This window comes from Camelina sativa, chromosome 1, assembly GCF_030686135.1.
Source record: "Camelina sativa cultivar CO46 ecotype springtype chromosome 1, ASM3068613v1".
In the NCBI taxonomy this organism is placed as follows: domain Eukaryota; kingdom Viridiplantae; phylum Streptophyta; class Magnoliopsida; order Brassicales; family Brassicaceae; genus Camelina; species Camelina sativa.
Window position 1 is genome coordinate 1,665,375 of NC_141880.1, and position 18,988 is coordinate 1,684,362.

At 39.4% G+C, this 18,988-nt stretch overlaps 7 protein-coding genes across 13 annotated transcripts; 5 read left to right on the forward strand and 2 right to left on the reverse strand.

The window, feature by feature from the left end:
* The first annotated feature begins 171 nt into the window (after positions 1-171).
* Positions 172-2,463, forward strand: LOC104705810 (putative transcription factor At3g04930). The gene has a single exon (XM_010421926.3). The coding sequence runs from the start codon at positions 696-698 to the stop codon at positions 2,046-2,048; it is 1,353 nt and encodes a 450-aa protein (XP_010420228.2). The 5' UTR covers positions 172-695; the 3' UTR covers positions 2,049-2,463.
* LOC104705896 (bifunctional L-3-cyanoalanine synthase/cysteine synthase D1) lies at positions 2,142-5,577 on the forward strand. 4 transcript variants are annotated; one of them, XM_010422027.3, is made up of 12 exons: positions 2,142-2,971; positions 3,056-3,109; positions 3,358-3,449; positions 3,547-3,656; positions 3,817-3,874; positions 3,965-4,228; positions 4,312-4,449; positions 4,544-4,595; positions 4,739-4,818; positions 4,918-4,977; positions 5,076-5,156; positions 5,265-5,577. In XM_010422027.3, the coding sequence occupies exons 3-12, from the start codon at positions 3,408-3,410 to the stop codon at positions 5,352-5,354; spliced, it is 975 nt and encodes a 324-aa protein (XP_010420329.1). In that variant the 5' UTR covers positions 2,142-2,971; positions 3,056-3,109; positions 3,358-3,407; the 3' UTR covers positions 5,355-5,577. The 4 variants fall into 4 exon arrangements, 2 of the variants coding, with proteins under 2 accessions (XP_010420329.1, XP_010420402.2); XM_010422100.3 differs by having other exon boundaries at positions 2,536-2,971; positions 3,399-3,449; XR_002037626.2 differs by lacking the exon at positions 4,739-4,818 and having other exon boundaries at positions 2,601-2,971.
* LOC104703403 (uncharacterized) lies at positions 5,265-6,365 on the reverse strand. The gene is made up of 2 exons (XM_087459671.1): positions 6,079-6,365; positions 5,265-5,956 (listed from the first exon to the last, which is right to left on the reverse strand). Exons 1-2 carry the CDS (start codon positions 6,321-6,323, stop codon positions 5,605-5,607), a joined length of 597 nt encoding a protein of 198 aa, XP_087315797.1. The 5' UTR covers positions 6,324-6,365; the 3' UTR covers positions 5,265-5,604.
* Positions 6,366-6,649: 284 nt separating this feature from the next.
* Positions 6,650-8,594, forward strand: LOC104706048 (uncharacterized). 3 transcript variants are annotated; one of them, XR_015557104.1, is made up of 5 exons: positions 6,650-7,045; positions 7,165-7,313; positions 7,454-7,637; positions 8,076-8,191; positions 8,335-8,594. XR_015557104.1 is itself a non-coding variant. In XM_010422211.2 (5 exons), exons 1-5 carry the CDS (start codon positions 6,796-6,798, stop codon positions 8,351-8,353), a joined length of 696 nt encoding a protein of 231 aa, XP_010420513.1. In that variant the 5' UTR covers positions 6,650-6,795; the 3' UTR covers positions 8,354-8,594. The 3 variants fall into 3 exon arrangements, 1 of the variants encoding a protein (XP_010420513.1); XM_010422211.2 differs by having other exon boundaries at positions 7,476-7,637; XR_015557102.1 differs by having other exon boundaries at positions 6,672-7,045; positions 7,460-7,637.
* Positions 8,595-8,811: 217 nt separating this feature from the next.
* LOC104706140 (uncharacterized) lies at positions 8,812-10,946 on the forward strand. The gene is made up of 2 exons (XM_010422320.3): positions 8,812-9,130; positions 9,245-10,946. The coding sequence occupies exons 1-2, from the start codon at positions 9,045-9,047 to the stop codon at positions 10,722-10,724; spliced, it is 1,566 nt and encodes a 521-aa protein (XP_010420622.1). The 5' UTR covers positions 8,812-9,044; the 3' UTR covers positions 10,725-10,946.
* A 241-nt stretch (positions 10,947-11,187) lies between these two features.
* Positions 11,188-13,758, forward strand: LOC104706224 (putative protein S-acyltransferase 17). Of its 2 annotated transcripts, none has more exons than XM_010422429.3 (10): positions 11,188-11,465; positions 11,596-11,689; positions 12,016-12,110; positions 12,203-12,370; positions 12,459-12,531; positions 12,620-12,672; positions 12,785-12,876; positions 12,988-13,040; positions 13,121-13,246; positions 13,344-13,758. In XM_010422429.3, exons 1-10 carry the CDS (start codon positions 11,317-11,319, stop codon positions 13,635-13,637), a joined length of 1,197 nt encoding a protein of 398 aa, XP_010420731.1. In that variant the 5' UTR covers positions 11,188-11,316; the 3' UTR covers positions 13,638-13,758. The 2 variants fall into 2 exon arrangements, 1 of the variants encoding a protein (XP_010420731.1); XR_015563296.1 differs by having other exon boundaries at positions 11,190-11,465; positions 12,775-12,876.
* A 265-nt stretch (positions 13,759-14,023) lies between these two features.
* LOC104706702 (uncharacterized) lies at positions 14,024-18,950 on the reverse strand. Its single transcript, XM_010422945.3, has 3 exons — positions 18,617-18,950; positions 18,105-18,223; positions 14,024-18,002 (listed from the first exon to the last, which is right to left on the reverse strand). The coding sequence occupies exon 3, from the start codon at positions 17,905-17,907 to the stop codon at positions 14,257-14,259; it is 3,651 nt and encodes a 1,216-aa protein (XP_010421247.2). The 5' UTR covers positions 17,908-18,002; positions 18,105-18,223; positions 18,617-18,950; the 3' UTR covers positions 14,024-14,256.
* Positions 18,951-18,988: the final 38 nt, after the last annotated feature.

Consider the following 18,988-nt stretch of genomic DNA (forward strand, 5'->3'; position numbering starts at 1 on the left):
TCTCTGGCCGTTGTTGAATTTGATTTGCTCACATGATAATCTTATACAACTTAGAGCACAATAAAGGATATCATTATTCAAAATAACAAAAGTGTTATCCCTTACTCCATTATTTTTCTGATATATGAACAATAATTATAGTTTTCTACATCACGCTATATGAACATGTACCACATGTATAATCTGAAATCATTCTTTTATGTAAAAGTTACAAACTTGATCAGCTCAGAGGGTAAATTAGCTGGCTTGTCGTAAATTTCACGTTTGTTACTTTAGCGTCCTCGTTAAAGTAATAAAGCAAAGACGACGCTTTACGAAAAAACCGCGTTTGGGAAACGCTAATTTGTTTAGCTTACAATTTTTGAGTTTGTGCGAGCGAGTGGATGAGGACTCGGGTTGGGACCGAGAAAGACGTCACGGCTCAACCAATCCGCAAATAAGGAAGCGCGTGCGTGAAAGGAGTGGGTGACCACTTTGCCTCGTCTTAAACGTTAGGTTGTTTGAAATACCAAAAGTAGCCCTGGTTGGGTCGACGAATCTCATGCCCCTACCACCCAATCACAAGCGTACCAATCCTCGTGAACACACACACACACCTCTTCATCTCGGTCTCCATCTGGATCTGGGCACTTGATCTTTACTCTCATCGGAGCTGAACCACTCAGATCTGTTTTCCTCGAATTGTTCCGGTGGAGATGACATCGGATCACCGCGACGCTGTTTTCTCTCTCGAATCACCCGATCTGGAGGAAGGAGGTGTAGGAGATGGAGGAGAGTCCGATACTGACGAGGATCTCCGTGAAAACGACGACGTAGACGTGGTTATCCCGGAAACGAACGAAGCCGAAGCCGAAGACGACGATCCCGAAGAGGAAGAACTCAATTCTCCGTCTACGTCGTCACTCGCCATGGTTTCTACGATCTCGGCTACTGCTGTTGTTTCCGGGACCCCGACGACGAATTCCTCTACAGGCGCCGTGACCGTTGCTCTTCCGGCTGGATCCGCCGTTCCTGTCTCCGTAATTCCCGTTGATTCCGATCCTAAATGGCACCGTATGACTGAGATCGTCCATCAGAGACCTCCGATCGATGATTCCAGACGCCTTTTCCAGAGGCTCTGGACGGACGAAGACGAGATCGAGCTTCTCCGTGGTTTCCTCGATTACATGACGACGCACCGAGGCAGCAGCTCCCATCCGCCTGACACGGCGCCGTTTTACGAGCAGATAAAGTCGAAACTTCAGCTTGAATTCAACAAGAACCAGCTGGTTGAGAAGCTTCGTAGACTGAAGAAGAAGTACAGGAATGTGATGAGCAAGATCAGCTCTGGTAAAGAGGTATTCTTCAAGAGCCCTCATGATCAGTCCACTTTCGAGATTTCTAGGAAAATTTGGAACCAAACTGGGAAAATCATAGGGTTTGAAGACAACAATGTCATGGATTTTGATGAAACCAGTAACCATCATAACACCAATGGTAACTACTCGACCTTTAACAGCCCTAGTTCTAATCCTGAGCTCGATTCTGAAAACGGAGTCGAGAAGAAACTGACGATGAGTAGTAGTAGTGGATCGAGAAAACGATCACGATCAAGAATCGGGAAGATTGAGGAAGACAACAAACCCATCATCGCTCCTTTTGACGGGCAAATACCAAACGCAGGTAGCAATGTTAACCTCAACGAAACCGCAGCTGCTATTAGTATGGGAGGAAACCTCGGGGGTTTGATCGAAGAGACTGTGAAGAACTGTGTCTCTCCTGTGATCAAGGAGTTGATGAATGGGACTACTAGTGTGATGATGGCTGCAATGGGAGGAGGGTTTCCGAGTAGTGGTGGTGGTGGCTTTGGCTCGTTAAGTCCCATGTTTACACGGCCGCTCAATTTCGGTTTTGGTGTAGAAGGAGGAGGAAACAAGGCTGTGGCGGATGAGCGGTGGAGGAAACAACAGATTCTGGAGCTTGAAGTGTATTCGAGGAGATTAGAGTTGGTTCAAGAGCAGATTAGAACGACATTGAACGAGTTAAAGACGATGCCGAGTGGTGTATGAGTATGATGATGAAGAAGAGCAAGAGAAGAATAAGACAAAGAAATAACCAGTAGGTTGATATATCTTAGTTAACCTTCTGGTGTGTGGGTGAGTATAGTATGAGATTTGAATCTTTTCTTAAGTTATAAATTGCTAAGGTATTATTATTGTGATCTTCTTTCTCTAGGTTTTTTTTTCATCATTTTTTTTTTTAATTATCTTTAAATTATTTGTCAATAGGGATGAATCATAATAGGGGGGAGGGGTTTGTGTATAACCTTTGTATTACATTTATAGTTTTTTTCGTAGAATCATTTGTTCAATAACAAACAGACTTCTAGCTATTTTCCTCTCTAAAGGAGAAAAAAAAAAGTAATAATTTTAATTTATAAATTGTGTATTACTCTTTGTGTAATAACATGACATGTTTATTTCACTTTGGTTTATTTCTAGATCGGATGCTGTTTTGTTTTCTTTAAGTGTATTATGTTCTGACTAAAAATCCTTTAGGACAACGTGTTTTGTCAAAACATGAAAGCGGTTTATGGCAAGAAGTGGATTTCTGTTGCTAGCGTCGTGGATCAGAAAAATATTTCAAGATTAAAGTTATAAAATTGTAGAAATAATATTGAGATTCAAGAAGAAAACCCAGGAACTTCTCCACGTGAAGAGTGAAGAGGCGGATGTTAGGTGTCGTTTGTTATGAATTTAAGAAGCAATTTTCTAGATTTGATTACTCAACCAATTAAAAAATAAAAATTAAAAAAGAATTATCCACACGAGTTTGGTCTCGTATGATATGGGTGGTGTTATGGCGATGGTGTGTATTGTGTAATATGCACCTTACAAAATTGGGACTTATCCCAGTGAATAGTTCTTTTCGAATCCCTCCCTTTCTTCTTCTTCTTCTTCTTCTTCTTCGATTGGATCTTGTCTCGTACTTGGTAAGCTGATAAAGTTTCCGGCTTTGTATCTTTTCCACTGATCTTTTGTTTCGTCTCCAAAATTTTCATAATTGAATACTGCAGGTTCGATTTCAGCTCAAGAACAACTCAACTTCCGCTCACTGTCGAAAACTCGAAGTTAGTAGTTTTGTACTCTCATGATTTCTTCTTTCCGAATTTGTTTGTTCTCTCTAAGTCATGGTCTTGGTTTCAGTTTCACTCTACGGATACGCATTTTCAAAACACTCTTCGGTTTATAATATCTAAAAGATAACAATGTGTTGCTTGTCAAATTGTAATAGAGCCTATGTAGTAGAACTAGGGGCATTGCGTGCATCAGATTGTGTCTTGAATTTTTTCATTTTCTTGTGATCCATCATCTTCAGCAACCAAAACTGAGAAATTTCATTTTGGTGGACTTTCAAAGACCCTAAGCATGGAGGAGGACCGGTGTTCGATCAAGGATGATGCGACTCAAGTAATTCATAATCTTTTTGCTTTCTGTACTGCAATAAAGAAGTTTTAGTTCCTTTGCTCAAGTTTTTCTTAGTGTGTGTGTTTTCTTTGTTTAATAGTTGATAGGTGACACCCCAATGGTATATCTGAACAACATTGTAGATGGTTGCGTTGCTCCTATTGCAGCTAAGCTTGAGATGATGGAGCCTTGCTCTAGTGTCAAAGAACGGTATTCTTACAAGAACCCTCTCTTTCTCTCTCTCTCTCTCTCTCTCTCTCTCTCTCTCTCTCTATCTCTCTCTCTCTCTCTCTATCTCTCTTGTTTGCTCCAAGAAATCTTTGTTCTGAGAAACCTCTTTGGTTCTTTTCAATGTTCTTCCGCTTGCTAGAATTGCTTATGGTATGATTAAAGATGCAGAAGACAAGGGAATGATTACTCCCGGGAAGGTATAGATTGAAATATATCATACTTCTCCTTTTTCCACATTAGAATGGAACTGAAACTGAAATCCTGGTGGTGTTTTTTTGTAAACTCAGAGCACATTGATTGAGGCAACTTCTGGTAACACCGGGATTGGCTTAGCCTTCATCGGGGCAGCTAAAGGTTACAAAGTGGTGCTCACAATGCCTGCAACCATGAGCCTTGAAAGAAAAATCATTCTTTTATCATTAGGTGCAGAGGTTCACCTTACAGATCCTAGTAAAGGCGTCCAAGGAATCATCGACAAAGCTGAAGAGATATTAAGCAAAACTCCAGATGGGTTCATACTGCAACAATTCAAAAATCCTTCAAATCCGGAAGTATGGACTCTCCTTTCACATTATATGTTTGCTTTATCCTCTCTTTATCTTTATTTATCAATCAAAATTTGGTTTTTCTGCAGACTCATTATCGAACCACGGGTCCAGAGATATGGAGAGACTCTGCAGGGAAAGTAGATATATTGGTGGCTGGTGTTGGGACTGGAGGAACGCTTTCCGGATCAGGAAGATTCCTCAAGGAGAAGAATAAAGACTTTAAGGTAGAAGTTATATTTAAAGTCCAACCATATCTCAGGAGAAACTTATATTAGTTATAGTTTTTTACTTTCAAGCACTTCACGTATATATCAACAGGTTTACGGGGTGGAACCTGCAGAAAGTCCAGTAATCAGTGGAGGCAAACCGGGTGAGTTTGTTTATCTCTTGCTTTCATTTAAGCTTTTAAAATCTTGATCTTGAGTATAAACATAAAATACCCTAAGTAAACATCATTCGTGGAGTGTCTTCATGCATGAACATAAAACACGGATACTGGTTCCCGGTTTCTAGGTCCACATTTGATCCAAGGAATTGGGGCTGGACTCATCCCAGACAATTTGGATTTCAACGTTCTTGATGAAGTCATTCAAGTAATGTAGCTGAGGTTTTATCTGTTTTGTCTTTGTAAACGCGATGAGATGTCAGAGAAATCAAACTGAGATGTTGTGATCTCCAATTCATTTTTTCAGGTGACAAGTGTTGAAGCAATTGAAACAGCCAAACTTCTTGCCCTGAAAGAAGGATTACTGGTAGAATCTCCAATCCAACCGGTTCAACAACTTTGTGTTGCCCTGAAAGAAGGATTACTAGTAGAAGAACATTTCTGATAAATGTTATTGTCTGGCAGGTGGGAATATCTTCCGGAGCTGCTGCAGCAGCTGCGATAAAGGTGGCAAAGCGGCCAGAAAACGCTGGGAAACTCATTGTTGTAAGTAAACAAAACAGTCATAACTTGCTAGCCATAAACCGGCTTTCCTTAACAAGAAATCAGACTGGAAGTTAAAAGAAGATGTATCGGTTATTGTCCGGTTTTCAGGTGGTTCTTCCCAGCGGCGGGGAACGTTACTTATCGACTTCATTGTTTGAATCGATCAGACATGAAGCAGAGAATTTGCCAATTCACTAAGGGCTTATATGCTACCTCTCACTCGCGGTTCGGTTTGTTAAAACATTACCAAGGTTTCGGGTTGAAGGATTTCAGTTGATGCCTGATCCTCTCAATCTTAGCCTCTCAAGTGGACTCTCTCCTGTGTTTTCTTCTCATATCTAAATGTGTAAAAGTCTATATGATAACTGTAGTAAATTCTTATAAACCAATGGTTATTCATGTATTTTATTTTTCTTGTCAATTATCATTTCACAAACCCATATTAACGCTAGACAATTTGGCTTGCGGATTGTGGAAGAGGAAGAAGATCAGAGGACAAGAGACTATAGACAAACACATCATATATTTTACCTTTGAGAAAAGTGTAACTCCAGTTGTTCAAAAAAAAAAAAAAAAAAAAAAGAAGAAAAGTGTAACTCCTGAGCAGACCCTCTCTTTGAAAACCAATCTTCTCAACAACTCTTTGGGATGCTTTGTTTTGAGTTTGAACAAAAGCTTGAAGCCTCAAAACGTGAGGCAAGTCATTGAACACTTGTGATACCGCAACTGACACTGCCCTTGTTGTTATCCCCTTTCCCCAATACTCATGACATAATCCATACCCAATATGCGCTTTGAATCTTGAAAATAAAAAATTTACAAAACATAAATAAAATATTTACTGTTGAACATATATTTTATATGAATCATCATCCTAACATTACCAACATATGCTAAAAATATAGTCATGTACAGTACGTACCTATCATCACCGGTCTCAGGGAAGATAGAGATGAACCCGATCGAACGGTCATCGATACATATGGAACGTCGCCATGGATGTGGCACACATACGTCTCGAAAAAAGACCAAAGCTTCCTCCTCCGATGTGAAAGCCGGCCAACGGAGATTTCCGGTCACTCGATCATCTCCGGCCCATCTAAGGAAATCATGAGCGTCCTTTAGTTCGAACGGCCTGAGGTTGACTCCTGAGAGATCAATCTCCATGTTTTTCTTTGGTTGGTGGAAACTTTGACTCTGAAGGAATACTACTATATTATGCTTCGGTGAATATTAATACAAGATGTATAGAGAGTAGTATTATACTACTAGTTAATTATATTGACGTAGACACTATTACTTCGGCTTTGATAGTTTTGTTACAAATATTTGATTTTGATTTGTTAAAAAATACCGGAAGTCAGGAAATATTTGATTTTGATAATTTGTTTTAGTTGAGTTTTTTTTTAAAAGAAAAAATTAAAAAGGAAAATTTTTTGATTTCGTGAGATTTTAATGAATAATATTGGGTGATTTTAAAAGTTTTAATCTCCGACCATTAAAACGCTGCGTTTCGGGTTCAGGGTTTTACATTCCGACACGGTGAAGTGAAGAACAGCGAGATCCATTCTTATACTTCATCTTCTTCTACACCTGAGAAAAGAAACCCTAATTTGTTCAGAAATTGGTTTCCAAAAAAATGTGGTCTTTAAGAAATTTCAAGTCCTATATGCTCAGGTTAAGACCTGAACCAATTTCTTCTTTATCCTCTTCTGCTCATTCGATCTCTCGCTTCACCGGCGGTTCTTTAATTCCGTCGCAGCACCGATCAATTACCTCCACGGCGCCGCTTCATGGATGGATGGACTCTATCAAAGGCGTTTTCACCGGAAACAAGGACACTCCTGTGGAAGAATCAAATCTACCCGTTGAAGCTTTCACTCTTCTCCGTAAGTCTTACATGGGATGATGCGTCTGTGTATGATGCGTGTGATTGAGAAATGAGAATTTTTTTGGTGGATGGAATGGTTTATACTCATCAAAGGTTTCATCTTTGGTTGCAATTTAGGATTTGCTGATGAATTGAAGAATGCTAGAAGGTTAGGAAAATTTAAACAGTACATTGTGGGTAGAAGCAGCGAGGCCACATTTGCAGAGGCTTTTGAGAAACAAGAAGCTGTTATTAGGTATCTTGGAGCTCTTGATGCTACAGGAGAGGTTGGTTTCTTTCTTAGCATACTACTAGAGTGTTAGCTATGTATTAACCATCCGTTTCCATCATATTCACATGACTTGCTAGTAGTTTGCTAAATCAGTGAGAACAAGAAGAACTCTGTTGATTAATGTCTTGACTGTAGCACTAGGTTTCTTGATGTGTAGAATCTCAAAGCGAGTCAGAAACAAGATGCTGCTAAACATTGCAAGTGCACGATAACGGATGTGGAGAATACGCTGGCCAAGTTTACTTGGGCCAGGCAAGCTCACAAGAAGATGGCAGAGTTGAAAGAAGGAGGCAAACCATTACCAAAGAACATGGGAGAGGTATTATTCTTCTGCTTCTTAGCTCTATAAGCTCCTTTCTATGGGGCAAGTTGCATGGCTGGTTTGGTCACGTTTCTCATTTCTTAGACTTAGAAAATAGTATTTAGAGCTTATGGGATTTGGGCATTCACGCTCTCATCGTTTTGACCATCTTCAAAACAAACTTTAAGTTTCTACACCTAACTGATTCTCGGCTCAGGAACAGGCCTCTGTTATAACAAGAACTGGTTTTGTAGCTTGGTTGATTTGGATTACTGGTTTGATTTGATGTTCGGTGGTTAGAAACAGGAGTCATCCTGCACTAGTGTTTGCATTGTTAAGATTTCTGTTTACATATAGATAGATTGTTACCTGTTGGTTTGACTGTTTTCCTTTGTGCTGCTGCATCCACTAAGCTAGTTATGATGACACTAAATTGTTATATTTGTCTATTGGAAGCTGCAAAAAATGATGGGGTCAACACCGCTGGATCTGGCGAGATCAAACTTAGCCAAAAGTGGGCAGATCAGCCGGAATGCACTTTGTCCCTGTGGTTCCAAGAAGAGATATAAAAGGTAAACAACTTTGAAGAGCTTTCCTTTTTTTCGTGAAATGCACTCAAGACTGTTAATCAAATCTGCACCTCTATGTAAATTCATCATCTAGTTTTTCCTTTTGATTTATTTATCTTCTTTTTTTTTCTTCTTCTTCCTTGAAGATGTTGCGGAAAGGATTGAAGAACACAGAAGTTGATCGAAACATCCAAAGATCGAATTTGATGATCACTGTTGGAGTTCTTTTTACCTTTAAGCTACAAATCTACTAGCTTTCTTTTTCATTCTTTCTTGGCTTCATGTGCTATTTATGTTTCTTTCAGAGAGAGAAAAAAGATGAATTTTGGGTGAGATATTGAAGTAGAAGGATAGTGGAAATGGTTTCTTTGTAAGGTTGTTTTCAATAATCAGTTTTCCTAAATTATTCAATAATCCAAACATGGCAAATATTGTCTTGTTCCAAAATAATAATATTGATTTGTTGCACCTTAAAGTAAATACTATCATAGTGAATAATAAAGTCGACGGTCAAACTTGAAAAGCAATCTTAAATTCATAATTCAGCGGCTGAGACCTATTGAATTTGATCTAACGGTCTGAGATGAAAACAAAGTTTAATGTTTGAGTCACGAAATAAGAATGCTTTGAGTAGTGTGTGTGCGTGGTTTCTTTTTCCCTCCCAATTCAGGTAAGATTTGTCTCTTTCTCTCTTCTCTTCTTTTCTCTCCTTTGTTTACAAAAACAGAATCAAAAAGCTTTCTCAATACCAAATCTCAAACAAAAAAATCAAATCTTTTTCTTTGAGATCAAAAGCTTTCACTTTTCTAAGAAAATAAACAAAAGCTTTGAGAAAAAAAAACAAAGCTTTCGATCCATGGAACCTGCAGATTCTTCACCACCACCACGAGATACGTCGGAGCAGAACTCAATTCCGTCGCCAAATGGAGAACCTGAGACTTGGTTCGTTTCTTCTAACTCTCTGTAACTGAAAATGTTCTTCATTGTGTTTTTATTTTTGTTTGATCGATTGTTGATTTCTCTTTCCTTCGTTTTCCTTATGGGAGTAAAACTTAGGGTTGAAAATTTTAAAAAGGTTGCTACAGCTCTGGATTTAGCAAAACGTTTGAGCAGTAAGATCCGTGAGACCACTTCTGAGTTTTCACTTCAGCGGGAGGAATATGAAAAGGAAGTGGAGTTGAAGGAGAAATTGTTTACGGAGCGGTTTGTGGAGCTGAAGAGGAGGGAAGAGCGAGTGAAGCTGGTTGAAGAGAGAGAGATCCAGGTTGAACTGGCTGAGGCTTCAATCTCTGAGCGATCAAGTGCTTTGGAGGAGAAAGAAAATGAATGTGATATGAAACAGTTCCTGGGAGATAATGTCATGAGAGAGTTGAAGGAGAAACATGGAGAGCTGATGAGAGAGTTTGACGCAAGGGAGAATGAGCTTAGGTTTCTTGATGAAACCATTAGCGAGAAATCGAATGCGCTGGAGAAGAAAGAAGTTGACTTTCAACTGTTTCTTGAGTTAAAGGAGAAGAAACTTGAAGAAAGGGAGAAAAAGCTGGAATTGAAACAGAGAGAAGTTGAAGAAAGATCAACAAATGCTGAGACTTGTAAGAGATCTAGGGTTGAATCTGTATCAGCAAACAAGGGTAGAGATTCTGAGTCTCTGATCCCCCCTGGCAAAAAACATAAAAGCATTACAGAACTCTACCATGCTAGTGAAGAGAAGAAGAGTGTGCTACATGTAAAGAGAAGTTCTGCTCCTGCATCTGCACCTGAATCTGAGCATACAAGTGAAGCAAAGAGAAGAGAGGCTTATGAAATTGTCTGCATAGATGAAACTGATGATGAGGATCCTGAGCCATTCACTTGTCCTGATCCAGACTTTAACGATTTTAACAACGAGATGAGCTCTTTCGCCGTGGATCAAATATGGGCTCTCTATGATCCTATAGATGATATGCCTCAATACTATGCTCAGATCAGGAGAATTTTGAAAGATATGACTTTACGGGTGAGATGGCTCGAGTCAGTGCAAACCACAGAACACGAGGAGCTGATTCCCGTTGCTTGTGGGAGATTCAAATATGGGAAAACTGAGAACAAAAGCCTCCTTATGTTTTCTCATAAGATGAATCACATCACACGTGGCAAAAACGTCACTATAATCCCGAGAGAAGGCGAGACATGGGCTCTTTTCACAGATTGGACCAAGGCTTGGAACAGTCACAGGGAGCAGCACAAGCCTCCTTACAAATACGACTTTGTGGAAGTCCTGTCAGAATTTGACAGTGAACAAGGCATTGGAGTGGCTTACCTAGGGAGAGTGGAGGGATTCACATCAGTCTATAAACTTGCTGCGCAACATGGAATTGTCCAAATCATGATAGGATCAGATGAAATGCTTAGATTTTCTCATAGAGTCCCGTCTTATAAACTGATTGGAGATGAGGAAGAAGGAGTCCCAGCTGGATATTTTGAGCTAGACCCTGCTGCTATTCCCCGAGCTTATCTTAAAGCTACTAAGGTTGAAGAAGAAAAGATTAGGATATAGTCTTGGTATCATAAGTCTGATATGTGTTCACTCTACTTCATCTATATAAATAAATATCAGGTAGAATGCTTCCTTTTGTCATGGCTGTTTTCACAGTTTCATTGCTAATGAATGTATCAGATTCTTAAGCAGCTTTTGATCCTTACTGCAAATTACATGATCATATCATATAAATGTATGAAGGGAATGAATGCAACTCCATTGGAGAGTTCTTGTGTATAATTGTGCTGTGATGGGATGTGGATGAAGACTTGAAAACCATTTCAAAGTTCTTTTAACTTCTTGTTTTGTTTTGATTGGGGTTCAAGACTCAACTTGTTTAGTAAACTTGTATGATTAAATTAAAACATATAATATCCTTCCTAATTTTATATTTTTATTAACCCTTTTCCCAAATTTGCAAATCAAACCCCTAAATTCTGAAGCTACATATAGAGTTGGCCAAATAGTTTTTTTTTTCCCCCGAGGAGGCAGAGAAAGGAACTACAGTAAAATTGGGTTTAAGCAGAAGGAGAAGAAAACAAAAAAAAGAAGTAAAAAAAAAAAAAGTGAACTTTGCACGATTCCACGATCGGAGAGGAGGACGACGAGAATGGCGGTACAGTGGCTTCTGGTGTGTCATGGGATGGCGACGCTAACGGTGGTCATCTCCTTCCTCTGTGGTCAATGGCCAATCTTCAAAGGCACACCTTTTCAATGGATTCATTACTTCATCACTTTCGGCGCCTACGATTACTTCCTGTACTCCCTCTACTTCCTTCCTTGTTCGCATCTCATCAGTTCTTCCATCGCATCGCGTGTTAGCCGTTTTATCTTTGCCTCAATTAGGGTTCCTCTCTCTGATCATTGGCTCTGTGTTTGGGTTTTGCAGGAGATTCGTCGGATTTGTGTTTGGTTCCAAGGGTACGGATATGATTATGTCTGTGGAGTACTTCTGCTGTGAGCGTCCTAATCCTATACTGCAGGTGAGAAATCTTTATTCGGTATTGTGATCAATTACAACAACCAAAGCTCTGCATCTTTCTTGTTCTTGGTTTTGGTTTCTAGAGTTAGTGATCGGACTAATTGGGGATTGGGAGATTCGTTTTAATGATTGATACTTCATGTTATGAAGATATGGGAGGATATATTATTATCATTAGAGGTATCTAAGTGCTTACTTGTGAGATTAACACATGACTCTGAGAACTACTTTGTTTGGTGGTGAATATATTGAGTTTGATTTACTGTTTTATATAATCTTCTGCAATATCAGATTCACAAGAAAGCATTTTTCTACTCCGATGTGTAGGTGATATATATAGCCATTATCGGATCAACATACTTCTTAACTGCAAAGTCTTCATTCATCTATATACCTGGATATTATGTTGGCGATGTTCACAAGTAAGGACTGCGTTTCTTATAATGTCAAGTCCTGAGTTTATTATGCATAATCCCACTCTATATCCTTAAAACCTTGTATTTGATTTTTGTAGGTACACGAGCTTTCTGGCTGTTATAATTGGTGTCATACTTTTCTTGTTGACAAGCTTTTCTGATCCAGGTACTGTGAACGCTGAGAATGTTGCACGGTATATTTCTGCTTACCCCTATGATGATATCATTTACTCGGAGAAAGATTGTTCCACCTGTAAAATCCCAAAGTAAGTGCACTCAAATCCTGTAGTTAACTTACTAAAGAGCATAGTTGCGTTATGTTAAAACTGATATACTTATATTTTCCTTATTTAGGCCTGCTAGATCCAAGCATTGCAGCATCTGCAACCGCTGTGTGGCTCGGTTTGACCATCATTGTGGGTGGATGGTTTGTACTTATCCTCTTCGCGCTGTTTCATCTTTTACATCTCATACCAAGATATTGTTTGACGTGAACATTTTTGTATCGGTTTCAGAATAATTGTATAGGCGAAAGGAATACCAAATATTTCATGGCTTTCCTCTTTTGGTGAGCTTTCATTCTAGGATATCTTGCCATTATACTTGGATGATTCCCAGACGGTGTTGTGACCTCATCATTTATTTTGTTTCATGTTAAATGGTTCTTTAGTGCTTTGTAGGCATTTCCTTCTTTGCTTGTACGGAACAGTAGCCATTGGGTTTATCCTTGCTGGGCGAGTAAAAGATCTTCGTGTTGTACATATTTTAACTGGTACACATCAAACATGCCCTTGTTGTGTTAATAATCATATCTTCTTAAATTGGTTTCGATCTTGTTATCCCTTTGGATTCCTAATCTAGTCTTTCTTTCTCTTTTCTGCAGTCTATTACGGTGTAGATAAATCTTTCCGTAGCTTAGCTCCTCGTGTTTTACAGGTGAGTAAACCTAACTAACAAATTCGCTCATGTGTGTTTAATACTGTAACATATCAAAATTTCCAATGTATTTGAAACAGTGGCTAGTTGGTACATACAACACCCAGATTCTCCTAATGGTGTTTCTCGGCATTGTTTCTCTCCTCCTTGCTGGCTTCTTCGCTTACCACGCAAAACTCTGCTTAACCAACACAACAACTAATGAGGTTTTAACTTTTTCCGCATCTGCAAAGCAAATCATATTCATATTTGTCTCTCCCGCTAACTAACAGATTTATTTGGGGTTTGTATGCTTTCTGATAGACATTTAAGTGGAGAGAATATTTAGTCTTGAAGAAGAAGCTCAGTGAAGCAAAGGCGAGCACTGCTGCTCTAAAGGCAGGAGTGTCATTTGAACCGAAGAAGCCATTAGCGGAAAGCAAATGCTTTGGGCTCTGTGGGAGATCCTCTACTCATGAAGCAGGAGAGGCCAAAGCCGAAGCTATAACAAAACGGAATTTGTATGATAGAGGAAGTTTCCAAAACGTTTCTGAGATCGTTTTCCCTTTATCATCAAGACCATCTTCTTCCATAAAATCAAAACCGAAACTGGAATAGTAAGTCTTTTTGTATACTTTTGGTAGTTTTTTTAGTTTTGTTTTTTAATTCTTTTAGTTAGTGACTCACTGACTGACTGGTTTTGATGATTTGGTCTTCAATGCAATTTAGAATTTTTTTACATGTTACCCTTATCATTCTTATACATGATTTGACACGTACGGTAAAAGGCTAATAAATCTGATTGTGGAAATTCAAAAGCTACTCAGTTTTAGCAAATACATATAGTCATGAGTTGAGAAAGAAAGGTAGGGATTTTGTTAGGTACCAAGATTTTATGTTTAATGTTGCAGACTTGTATGTACTTCCAACCGCAGCTGCTAAAAGCTCAAGACGTTGAATTTAAACGGATGTCTCTAAATGCTGCGTTTAGACTTTAGATGCCATTTGCGATGAACTGAACCTTAAACTTATAATTCTCCGCCGCACAGAAAAAATAACACAGACACTGTCTGTTCTTCACTTACAACTCCATAAGCCATCGCCAAAGAAAATAATATGATAATTTTCTTGACAAAATACCAAACTCAAAGCTACCCATTAGATACTACTAATCTGGCAGTAACCATATCTACACAATCTCTGAAGATAGAAATCGAAGGCATGCTTGGAACTGTGCTCAGTCGAAGACCATGGTGCGAGTTGGAATTGCTATCGGGTCAAGCTCCCAGTATCCTCCTTTAACTAGCCTTGTTTTGACAGCCGGAATCTGATGAGAAAATCTACTCATTTCTGCCTTTGGAATGTCTATACAATCCGCACCCGCCCCTTCTTTCCTCTGAGTTGTGTATAGAGAACTAGAGCCTTTAGCTGTCAAAGCCACCACCTTTACGATCTCCCCATCACAGTTATCTTCCACCACTTCTACAATGTCATGTTCTTCAGTGCTATCAGAGTTCTTATATAGAGCCCATATCTCACCTTTCCTTGGGTATACTTTGACTATGCACCTGTTTCTACTGTCGAAGGGTTTGACCTGATGTGAGAAGCTGGCACAAGGAAAGATTTTAGGTCTTCCCTTTTTCAACTTAAATTCCCCACAAGAGACAGGGCGGGTTACGGGTTCCGTAGATGGTTGATACAGCTCCGTCGGGGTTCCACGTAATACGAACTTAGGCTTGGTTTCAACTTTCGTTATCTTCACATACTCTGAGGGGATTCCCTTGTCATTGCTATAAATAGCCCATACCTGATTAACTCCGAATCTGTCTTCGGATCTCAGGTTCTTGAAGTCAAAGGCATTTCTTCGAGGTGTTTTGCAATTTGGTGACACAGGAGTTTTATTAGGGAACTCATTAGTAGAACCATCCACCTGAGATGGCAAATCACTCAGCTTGGACAGAGACGGTGTTTCACCATTGGGTCCTTGTTTCTTCGAGCTCTCTCCTTCCTGACTTTCTGCTGATTGGTGAATGCCATTGGGAGATTTTCTGACTCCCAAAGAATCTGTCATAAGACCCCTATCAGTTTTCTTTGGGTTATTCATCTTCCTGCCCTGTTTAGCACTTTTCTTCTCATCTCCTTGTTGGTTTGAGTTTGTTTGTAGACGAGGAGATTTTCGAAGTTCGAAAAGATCTGTGGCCTCACCATTCTTTCTGGACTCGTTTGGTGTGTTCTTTTCATCAACTCCCAAAGAATCTGTCCCAAGACCCTTATCAGTTTTCTTCCTGCCTTGTTTAGCACTTTTCTTCTCATCTCCTTGTTGGCTTGGAATTGTTTGAAGACGAGGAGATTTTCGCAGTTTAAAGACATCTGTGGCCTCACCATTCTTTCTGCACTTGTTTGGTGTGTTCTTTCCATCAACTCCCAAAGAATCTGTCACAAGATCCTTATCACTTTTCTTTGAGTTATTCATTTTGTTGCCTTGTTTATGACTTTTCTTCCCATCTCCTTGTTGGCTTGGAATCGTTTGAAGACGAGTAGACTTTCGAAGTTTGAAGCCATCTGTGGCCTCACCATTCTTTCTGGACTTGTTTGGTGTGTTCTTTTCATCAACTTCACAAGAAGAAATATCATGGCTTCTGTTTGTTCCGCGTTTGACTTCCCCAAGATCACAGCAAACGCAATTATCATAATCAGATTTTCGACGTTTCCTTGGGGATGGTGCGGTCTCTGGAACTAGCTTGACCTTCGCTCCAACCTTGGGAGCTTCGGGATAAGGGCTGTCAGCTTTACCTTTCAGGATCTCACTATCCATTTCCATATCAACTGCATCAACCTGAAGTATATATTTTGGTAATGCAGCAGGATCCAATTCATATGCGTTAGCTGGAACACACTCTTTCTCTTTTCTGGTCATTTTGATTGCTGGTACTTTGTGAGAAAATCTAAGCACAGCTTCCGGAAAAAATTGAATCTGTTGAATTCCATACTTTGTCTCCCTGTGAAACAGCGGACGAGAACTTTTTAGTTTACCCAGGTAGGCCACTCCAACACCGTTAACATTGTGAAAATCACTCACAATTTCCACAAAGTCATACTTGTATGGTAATTTATGCTTTTCTAGACTAGTGTTCCATTCCTCGTTCCATTCTCTGAAAATGGCCCATATTTCTCCTTTCCTAGGATAGATGGAAACAGTCTGGTTGCAAAGCAAGTGATGCATTTGACCTGAAAAGATTGAGCGGTTCTCAACTTCCTCTGTTTTCCCATTTTTAAACTTACCACAAGCAACTGGAATACAATCATCATTCTCATCACATACAGGCTCAAGATAGGTAATCCGCAGCTTGAACTCGGCATTCAACACATTCTCTACCCGAACATATTTCCTAGGCATACCATCTCTAGAATCAGTTGTAGACCACACTTGATTGACAGCAAAATTTTCTGTATTCCGTTCAACATCAAACACATTTAACTCCGGATCAGGTATATCACGTGTATTAGGGATTTCATTAGCTTTGTATCCATTTTGAACTCTATCAATCTTGCTCGACAAGGCTGCATCTTCTCCATTACCATTACAGCGTTCACTAACTTTATTTTTGGATGACAAGATGTCTTCATTTCCTTTATTAGCATGTGAAGATGCGGAAGAGACTCCAGAATCAGCCTGTTCAGTTGACTTATTATCCTCAGCCGTTTGCTTCATATTAAACTCAGACACAAATTCACAACCTGGTTTTGTCTTTTTACTTGGAGGGTTGACAAAATCACCATCGCTTCCCCCCTTTGTATCTGTTTTAGCCTCAGCAGCATCAGAGCTATCCACCTCAAAACTCTTAGAGGATTCCTCAACCGCTTTTCTACTCCTTTTGTATGCCCTAGTCTTCTTCGGAGCTGATCTATCAGGTATTGACTTTCCTGCAGTAGTATCTGGTTCTTTTACTTGATGTTGCGGCTTCAATACATCAGCTTTAGGTATTTCAGCAGAATCTTTCATACTACCTGTCTCACCATTCTGGGGTCTTCTTCCTTCAGTGTTATTATCGGTACAACCCTCATCTTTCTTGAGTTCCCTGTCATCAGCACCTTTTTCCTGATTAACTTGATTCTTCTTGTTGAGCTTCCCTTCAACTGTTCCATTCTTATCCATCTCAGCTGCTGCACTTGCTGATTCTGCTTCAGTAGAAGCATTCTGCCGATATGTACTGTACATCCCTTGATACTGAAAATCTTTTTTACCAGCAGTTGAACTACCAGGTGACACTCCATCACACCTTATGCTGCGGGCAACGAAAACGTTCCGGCAATTGGAACAGTGCATAACTGTGTCCATATATTCTTTCAAGTATTTATACCAACGGCCACAGTGCCTGCAACTCGTCCAGAATGTGTGAACACTTACAATATTATCGGCAGCATTGTTTGTAGCAGCACAGTGGCGACCCGAGTTTGCATTTGCATGCTTGTTAGCTAAACTTGAATGGGAACTGTATCTGACATCGTACTGAGAGCGTTTCTTCTGATCAGAAAGCACTCTGTGTGCTTCTCCAACCAACTTGAAAGCAGCCTCTGCACCAGGAAACTTGTTTTTGTCTGGATGGAGAAGCAGGACAAGCTTTCTGTATTGCTTCTTGATTGAATCGGCATCAGCCACCAAAGGCTGAACCTGAAGGATACCATACCAGTTGTCAAGCCCTTTGATTTTATTAATTGCAGCAGAATGCACATCACATATGGTTATCATCTGCAGTAAGTTTTCGAGATTAGGGAAGAGTCTTTGAGCCCTGGTAACAAATTTATGAGCTCCAACAAAATCACCAGCCTCCATCTTTTCCTCTGCAATTTGTTTTGCTTCCGCAGCATCTTCTTTATTGCATTCCATTGCAACAATAAACCTCGTAAAATCAAATCTCCCCAGTCAGCTTAGCTAAGTCTATGAAACACAGCACAGTCAGGGAAGCTATAACTCAATACTCCCTGCAATACACATTGTTAATAAAACCAATCAGTTCCTAATCTTATTCCGTCACTCTACAAAAATCAGTGTAAGCTAAAAAAAACTCTATTTATAGTGCTTACCAGTTCAGAGACAAGAACTGTGAACAACGGACAAATCCTTCATCACATAAATAAATCCAATAGGCCTTATGAGTCTGGAGTTAAGAGTATATCACCTCTTCCGTGTTCAATTTATAATCCTGCAAACCCCCCCAAAACCATGAAAAGCACTAAGATGAGTTTCATAAAACCTAGCAGCAGTGAAAAAGCACACACACACACACACACAGTAATCGAAAATCAAATCTAATACTTAAAAAAAATCGTTTACATGGGAAATGCAATTAATAGAAAGAGCTCAGACCTAATTACAAAAAAAAAAAAGAACCGAGAAATCGAACGGGCGATTAGAAAGACAAAAATCAAACTCTTATGATCCAAACAGTAAAATCGCTAGAGACAATAGGATACATCTTTAGGGAATCGAAAGCAGATAGCGAATGTGAATGCATGTGCAAGTTCCGATCAGAACGAGGCAAGCAACGGGAATATAGGAAAACACACACCATGCGAAGAAGAAGAAGAAACTAAACCTGAGAGAATCACGGAGAATTTCTCAGAAGCCTGTCAAGATAACCAGAAGAAGCACCAAGTGTAGGAGGAGACGAATCTACTTCGAGAATCGATTAGAGCAAAATTATTTTTTAACCCTAAAATTTGAATGGACTCACAGAGAGCATAATTGAGAACCAAATTATTAAAAATAAAAACCAAGAGGGAAGTGAAATATTAGGAGGAGGGGAAAATATTTTTATTTCTCTTTTTTGTTAAAAAAATATTTTTCTGGGTAATAGAAAAGCTTTTATCCACGACGAAGATATAGCTATTCTTTTATTATAAAATGACTAATTATTCCATTTCTGTAATGAAGATATAGCTAAGAACGGACTAATTTCGTGTTTAAA

Coding starts and splice junctions, on each gene's coding strand:
- LOC104705810 (XM_010421926.3), top strand. CDS start 696: ATGACATCGGATCACCGCGACGCTGTTTTCTCTCTCGAATCACCCGAT.
- LOC104706140 (XM_010422320.3), top strand. CDS start 9,045: ATGGAACCTGCAGATTCTTCACCACCACCACGAGATACGTCGGAGCAG. Junction 9,131..9,244: donor AATGGAGAACCTGAGACTTG/GTTCGTTTCTTC, acceptor AGTAAAACTTAG/GGTTGAAAATTTTAAAAAGG.
- LOC104706702 (XM_010422945.3), bottom strand. CDS start 17,907: ATGGAATGCAATAAAGAAGATGCTGCGGAAGCAAAACAAATTGCAGAG.
- LOC104706048 (XM_010422211.2), top strand. CDS start 6,796: ATGTGGTCTTTAAGAAATTTCAAGTCCTATATGCTCAGGTTAAGACCT. Junction 7,046..7,164: donor TGAAGCTTTCACTCTTCTCC/GTAAGTCTTACA, acceptor GTTGCAATTTAG/GATTTGCTGATGAATTGAAG. Junction 7,314..7,475: donor CTCTTGATGCTACAGGAGAG/GTTGGTTTCTTT, acceptor CTTGATGTGTAG/AATCTCAAAGCGAGTCAGAA.
- LOC104706224 (XM_010422429.3), top strand. CDS start 11,317: ATGGCGGTACAGTGGCTTCTGGTGTGTCATGGGATGGCGACGCTAACG. Junction 12,371..12,458: donor TCCACCTGTAAAATCCCAAA/GTAAGTGCACTC, acceptor TTCCTTATTTAG/GCCTGCTAGATCCAAGCATT. Junction 12,673..12,784: donor TTCATGGCTTTCCTCTTTTG/GTGAGCTTTCAT, acceptor AGTGCTTTGTAG/GCATTTCCTTCTTTGCTTGT.
- LOC104703403 (XM_087459671.1), bottom strand. CDS start 6,323: ATGGAGATTGATCTCTCAGGAGTCAACCTCAGGCCGTTCGAACTAAAG. Junction 5,957..6,078: donor CCTGAGACCGGTGATGATAG/GTACGTACTGTA, acceptor TTTATTTTCAAG/ATTCAAAGCGCATATTGGGT.
- LOC104705896 (XM_010422100.3), top strand. CDS start 2,822: ATGATATGGGTGGTGTTATGGCGATGGTGTGTATTGTGTAATATGCAC. Junction 3,110..3,398: donor CTCACTGTCGAAAACTCGAA/GTTAGTAGTTTT, acceptor GGACTTTCAAAG/ACCCTAAGCATGGAGGAGGA. Junction 4,819..4,917: donor TTCTTGATGAAGTCATTCAA/GTAATGTAGCTG, acceptor TCATTTTTTCAG/GTGACAAGTGTTGAAGCAAT.